At 34.7% G+C, this 7,174-nt stretch overlaps 1 protein-coding gene across 6 annotated transcripts in view; it reads left to right on the forward strand.

Annotated features, from left to right (window-relative positions):
- LOC106880238 (delta(14)-sterol reductase TM7SF2) overlaps positions 1–7,174 on the forward strand; it is a 31,563-nt gene that overhangs the window by 5,749 nt on the left and 18,640 nt on the right. For 5 of the 6 annotated variants that reach the window (XM_014930101.2, XM_052971712.1, XM_052971711.1 and 2 more), the window contains one exon: positions 3,669–3,709. In XM_014930101.2, coding sequence (XP_014785587.1) covers positions 3,669–3,709 — 41 coding nt within the window. Of the gene's footprint in view, positions 1–3,283; positions 3,390–3,668; positions 3,710–7,174 lie in introns of those variants that run through there. The other variant, XM_014930103.2, reaches the window with a different exon arrangement.

Below are 7,174 nucleotides of genomic sequence, written 5' to 3' on the forward strand. Positions count from 1 at the left end.
TTCAACAGTGAGAATTTATCAAAATGGAAAACAAATGAAGTTTGAAGTTTAAAAATAATAGGATCGACCACTCACGACTAGCTAGCGCGGACGCGAGTACCCTTATACTCTGTGTTGTGTTTTCAAACGCATGGATATAGGTGTCAAATTTGTTCCAATAACTTTCGAGTAATAGATAGATAGAGAGAGAGAGACAGACAGACAGACATATAGCTCGCTCCGGCCAGTCATGGTATTAGCTGTCAGTAGCCAAAGAATCGACAGGCATGCAGGCAGACAGACAGATACTTCACTAGCAGTGAGCACTTTCACTTCTGACAGCTAATAGCATGATAGTGCCTGTTATTCTTATAAGAGAATCCTTGTGCCTATTTATGAAATAATGTGTTACTTTTTAATCGCTGAGGAGCTTTGTGTACTCTGATGCACTAGTTGATTGGTTGAAAAAGAAAATAATGTTAGCTAGTGCTGGTGCCAGTTGGGCTGAGATGATGAAATTAAATTGTAAATTTGGGAATGTAAGTTCACATAACTAGCATTGCAAAAATATATTATAGAATATTCTCTGCAACAAATATATTTAGCTTCCTCGTGTTGCAAGTTGTTGCAAAGTGGACGTTTCTGACTTGTCCCAAAAGTTCTTGTTTTGGAATATCGGTGGAAGCTGGAATGTACTCCAAAAAGCTCTTCACTTGTTCTGTAATAATTTATATGCACACTTATATATACATGATTGTGTGGTTAAGACGTTTACTTCTCGATCACATGGTTTCTGATTCATTTCCATTGTGTATCACTCACTTTGGGCAAGTGTCTTCTAGTATAGCCTTGATCAATTAGAGACTAAGTGGATTTGCCAGGCAGAAATTGAAAGAAGACCATCGTGTGTGTGTGTGCACGCGCACACACATACCGTTTCTACTAACAGATCCTCTGGGAATTTTGTGACTTTGAAGTTGTCTGGAATAAGTGATCTCTTGGAAAACAAATGTTAGCATCAGGAAGGGCATCTACTGTAAAACAATGCCTCAATATATTCATCCAGACCCTGCAAACATGGAAAGATGAACAACAAACAGCCTGTCTGTCTATCTATCTCATTATCAGGACACAGTATAGCTGAATTGTTAAGTAGTTTGAGGTCCTAAGTTTGATCCCACTGTTTGGAAAGTTTCTTTTACCATAACTTCAATTCAGTCTCATCCTTGGGAACTTGTCTGCTGGATAGTGCATATAATTCAAAACTCCAGCCTTGTTATTTACTGATTACCCCTGAGAATTATGTTAAGGATATACATCTCTATGTAAGAAATACTCAACCACTTCACTCATTAATTCACAGAGTAGGTCATTCAGTTGATCAAACAACTGAATCTTCATCACTGGAATCAACAAAGAATCTGTGTGTGTTATACAGCTTATATGTAGTTGTTAGTACTTTCTAAAATCTCAAGATAATTGACCATTATAGGAATGGACTTCATTATTCTTGTTTTATTGTGAAAAAGTATTAAACTTGAGCTAAGAAATGGTTAGTGTGAACTTGTATATATAGGTAATAGGAATAAATGGTGGGGGCATCTAATGAATGAAATATTTTGGTGGTGTTTTTTTGTTTCCTGTTGTCATGTGCATACATTGGTATTTTCTGGTGTAAACATCTATTTTTCCATTTTAACATAGGTTAGATGGGAAATAATTATTTGAGAAAGGATTTTATGGTCAGATGCTCTTCCTGTCACCAACCTCTACTTGTTTTGAAAGTAAAAGATTTTTATTCCAAAAGTCTTTGAAAGTGCGGAATGTTGACAACATTGCCATTTCACTCAAAATGGTGACAAACATGGAATGTCAATATTCATACATTCACTCACGCTTATATATGGAAACCAGTGCGGTTTGGTGACAGAAAGGGCATCTGTCTGCAGAAAACTTTACTGCAGCATACTCTTGTCTGACCTATTCAAACATGGAAAAGTAGATACTGAAATGATAATGAAATTATGATGCTGGTGACAGGTTTCCTGCAATTTCTGTCTACCAAATTCACAGACAAGGCATTAGTTGGGACTGGGCTAAAGTAGAAGAGAGCTACCTAGGTTGCTTTGAAGGGGGACTGAGCCCCTAAATTGATGAACATGTATATTGTGTATTGTGTGTGTATTGTTATCTGGGTAAAGTGAATGGGTTGGTTGGGTTGAAGTTAATAAGCCTCTATTTTTTAAGATCAGTATTTAATGGAAAAGATATGGTTAACAGTCTGAAGATGTTTTGAGAGCTGGAGTATTTTGATAAGGAATTAGTGGTGATTGTATGGAATGTAGTGTATTATTAACACGTGTTCTGTTAATTTGTGATGCCAGAATAAACTCCTTCTATCTGTACTTCCTGTGTTGAAGGTCTCTAAATTTCAATCTAAATTTTGTGTAATGTTAATTTATCTAAAATTATGACCCAAAAGACACCTAGAACATCTAATCTTATCTAATCATAACATAAATGTCAACACAAGTAGCAGTTAGTGGTTCAATGTTTTTACTAATCTAGTAAATAGCTCACTTATGAAATGTAGACCTATCAAGTTTCTTTGTTCTACAAAGTCCCCTACCTTCCATATAGACATTAGAATATGATGTAACACTGTTAAAATAAAATAACAGGATAGTTTTTTTTTGTTTTTTTTTGAGAGAGAGAGAGAGAGATTGGAGGATGGTATATATAAGAACTTGGTGGTAGTTGTTTACTCCTTAATAGAGAATAAGGAAGTCATAATAGATTGATCTGACATTGCAGTTTGAAGATATGATTTAAGGAATTTTTAATTGTTGAGTCTTGAGGAAGGAGCATAGCCCCTGACCTTTGCAAGCCCTCCAGAACCAGCGTTAATTTTGTATAAGTTAATTTTGAAAGTTCTGAATGAAAGCTGTCATTGTTGGTTTTATGAAGATGTATAGTTATTTTTATTACAGGGTGTCTACACATACATATTTGTGGGTATTTATTATTTTTTTTATACTTTGCTAGATTTTAGAATGTATGCATGGTTAAGACTTTTTTATTTATTCCTACATGCTTACCACAAGGTTTGTTTTTTACAAATTACAATAGCCATCTAATAAATTTACATTCAGTAATGTTAACTTGTACTAAGGCAGTGAGCTAGCAGAATCGTTAGCATGCCAGACAAAATGCTTAGCATTTACATTTAAAGTTCAAATTCCATTGAGGTCGATTTTGCTTTTTATCCCTTTCAGAGGTTGATAAAATAAGTACCAGCTGATCACTGGGGTCAGTGTAAGTAGCTTACCCCTTCCCCCGAAATTGCTGACCTTATGCCAAAATTTGAAACCAATAATGTTAACTTGTACTAAGAAAAAGAAGTTGATGTTGTAAGTAGATTTATTTTCCAGGATCAATATGTTTGATTGTCTTTTGTTTCAAATGCTGCTTTCTTAATTGACAAAATGACAATTGGATATTACTAGCAGGTAGTGTCTATCTTAATTTGTAATAATAGTAATTATAATATTGGGCAAATTAAGTGGTATAATTCAAGAGATGTAGATTTCATTAAAGCTTTGGTTAAATAAGTTTAGGTCTCATTTGTTTCTTAATTTTCTATTTCTTACTGAATTTTGCATAGCATTTTCATATTTTTCTGTTTTCAGAGCTAATCCTATTAATTCCCAAAATGGCAAAATCTAAAAAGGTAAGAAGCATTTTCCCTTGTTTTGATATGGTTTTGAAGAGTTCTATAATTTTGATAATACCAAGTATATTCTGTCACCTACTTTGTACAAATTTTATACTTGATTGAATATCAGTTATTGAGTGTAACTATCCAGCAAGTGGAGGGCCATGCAGGTAAGATAGTAAAGCAAATAGGTTCTTAAAATGGGTGCATCTTAATCCATATGGTGTATTATAGCAACTCAGCCTTGCAGAGTCCATCTCTCTCCAAGCTATAATTACAGGAAGATTGAAACCTTTTTTTTTTTTAAAACACACTACCTTGTATAAGTTAATTTTGAAAATAATGAAGAATTTGGTAAAATAGCTGACATATTAAGTGGATGTTTGGGACATAGATTAACATGAAATTTTGATCGAAGGTTTTAAATTTTGATTACTTGAAGTGTGTACATAGGAGTAAAAGAGTATAACATGAGTATTGTCTCATTTCGATGGCATTCCCTACACTTTCCCAGTATTGAAAGCCGTAGTTTTAGTCCATCGTACAGTAACTATTTAATTTCTTCACCTTTAACTGTTCCCCAATGTTGACAGTGGTGTTGCATTGTTTTCAACAGTTGAAGTTTTGCAAGTTAATACATACTTCTAGATATTCTAGACCTTGTTCTGTGTCATAACTTTTTAAGATATTATCTTACTCCTTATGCATAACACAATTAAAACTCTCAAAATTTTCTACAGATACTGAGCTGCACAGTTGCTGAGCTGCATAGTTGCTGAGCTGCACAGTTGCTGATCTTTCCAAGCAATCTTTTTACATCATAACACATAAGACTGATTCTCCTCCTTTCCCAAAGACTAACCTTTCTTCTTAGGGCCAGCATATACTTCACCCCTGATCAGTTTCTTACCCTCTTGGTCAAGTAAAACTCATAGCTGAGATGCTTCTGCCATTACACATACAAGCATTTTATCCTATATCCCAAAGAACAACCTTCTGATTAATGGGCAAAGCTCACTCACCAACACACCACAAACTCTGGCTTACACACCTAATGTTTCCTTTCTCTTCTGATTCTATTACTACTGCAATAGTTGAATGAGCATATGAACTAGCAGTGCTAGGCTAAAATTCATTGGACTGGAGAAAGCAATGGAAAATTGATCCAGTGTAATTTTTTCCTTGATTTGTTATGTGAAGACGATGTCTTCAGTTGCGTTCCAACAACCAAGCAGATTACACAGGATGTTACTGTTAGTACAGTTGGTGAATAAACACCTGTTTCATTCAGTAGAGCAATAAATAGTCAGTTGACTTCAGCAGTAGACCTTCCATTTCTAAAGGTATTCATCAATGAGTGATTAACTATATTAATTTTTGGAGGAAAAACGAATATGTTAAGCAAAGGAAGTCATTTAACTACAGTATACAGTTAAACTCGGTTTATACTGAAAAATGGAAACTGTGCAGAATGTTATGGTAAACTAGATTCTGTATGCATCTGTATTTAAATTACATGTTAAACAGTGTGGTCTTTCATTCAACAATGTAGGTACTATTGATATAAGGGGTCTTATCAATTTATTGTATTTTCTCCTAAGAGGGTTACTTGTATTTAAAAGAGAATTTTGTAATGTGTAATTGTGGCTTGTGTAAATTATGGTGGCTCTACATTTGAAATTAAGGTAGTATACATAAGATCGGAAATGTGTCTGGTTCAATCAAATTAGGTTGCCTGCATGATTACTCTGCAAAACCTTCCTAATCTGTCTTGTTTTTAGAATGTCTAAAAACATATTTCAATTTTTATTCTGCATTTTACTTTTCTATCTTTATATTATTTGTCTGATTTAAATCTGAAGAAATTTGTTTGTTATGTAAATTTTCTTTGTTTTTGATTGTTTTTGTTTACTGTACAATGTTCATCAACACAATTTTGTCTGAAATATAACTTCATATATTACATAGATCTTTCTATTACATAGTTTTTTTTTTTGTTTTTTTCTGTAACTATAAAGAAAATCAGATTTATGATGAAGGGAAAAATAAGATATGTTTTTTAATCACTAGTGTAAGTTATTCATAAAAATCTGGTAACACTGAGTACTGGCTACCAGATTTTTTTCTTAATCTCACCATCTTTATCTCTCTTTCCAGCTCTACCCCAATTACTCTCACCCACTCTTGTAGAATGCAGGTAGCCATGTATCTCCTTCACTGCAGGAAACCCATTTTGCTCCTTCTTTCATACTTCAGCCTCTCAATATCTAGCATAAAGCTCCTCCCTCTCCCCTGCAGCATCACTCAACTGAAGGGGATCTTGGTCTTGCGATCTACATGGTAACCTCAATAGTAATGGTTCCACAAAAAAAGCACCCAGTACACATACCAGAGTAGACACTGGAACGCTACACAGTTCTCCGTTTCATCAGATCCTGTAGAATCATACAACCCATGGCAACATGGAAGATAGGTCAGCCCTGACTCAACAAACCTAAGTTCAAAGGTGTTTCCAGTTCTGGTCATCTTGTCTTATCCCCCCCCCTACACACACATACCTCCAGACAGTGTATTTCATTCAAAATCCACAACCTAAAGATATTGGTGCACAGCAACATTTATTTCAATGGATCAATAACCTAGTACTGCCTATATCTTCACCAGGCCTGGTTGCACTTAGTACCAGTTGAGCATTGGAGTCGATTTTATTGAATTAGTTCCTTCCCCAAAACTGCTGGCGTTGTGCCAAAATTTGAAACCATTATTGGTTGTGAGGTTTAGAAGTTTGCTTCCCAGCTATGTGGTTTTGGATTCAGTCCCACAGCATGGCATCTTGAGTGAATGTATATATCAAATGTACAGAAAAGAAAAAAACAAAGAAAGGTCAGAGAACAACAAGTAGAAGTATTAATTTGATACTCGGGGAGAATGGGAAAGTTTTTGACGTTTCAATCCAATGCTTTTCTATAGAAAGGGATAAGAAGGGAAAAACTCGAGAGAGAGAAAAAAAATGTCTGGATTAATGGTTTAACATGAAATTATCAAAGGAAAGAAGCCGATTGAAGGGGAGATAACAGCGACCCAACTGAACTGGAGCGTGCAAGCGCATGTATGTACAGGGGTTGGACAAAATAATGGAAACAACTAGCATCATAGCATCATAATTTTGAAATATCTATAAAACTGTCAAAAGCTTGTTTATTTTTATGGTTTTTGATTTATTATTAGTGTTGCTTAATATGTTTTGCTAAAATTGCTGTTTCTTTTCAGATATCATCAGAAAAAGGTAATTGAAATTCATTAAAATGACAGATCTATCGGACTTTCAAAGAAGTCAAATTGTTGGTGCTCATATGGCAGGCACTAGTGTAACGAAAACAGCCGAAATGTTTAGTGTATCAAGAAGTACTGTCTCGAAAGTAATGACAGCCTTTGAGAAAGAGGGAAAAACCTCCTTGTCGAAACAAAACTCTGGAAGAA

Source organism: Octopus bimaculoides, chromosome 11 (assembly GCF_001194135.2).
Source record: "Octopus bimaculoides isolate UCB-OBI-ISO-001 chromosome 11, ASM119413v2, whole genome shotgun sequence".
NCBI classification, from domain to species: Eukaryota; Metazoa; Mollusca; class Cephalopoda; order Octopoda; family Octopodidae; genus Octopus; species Octopus bimaculoides.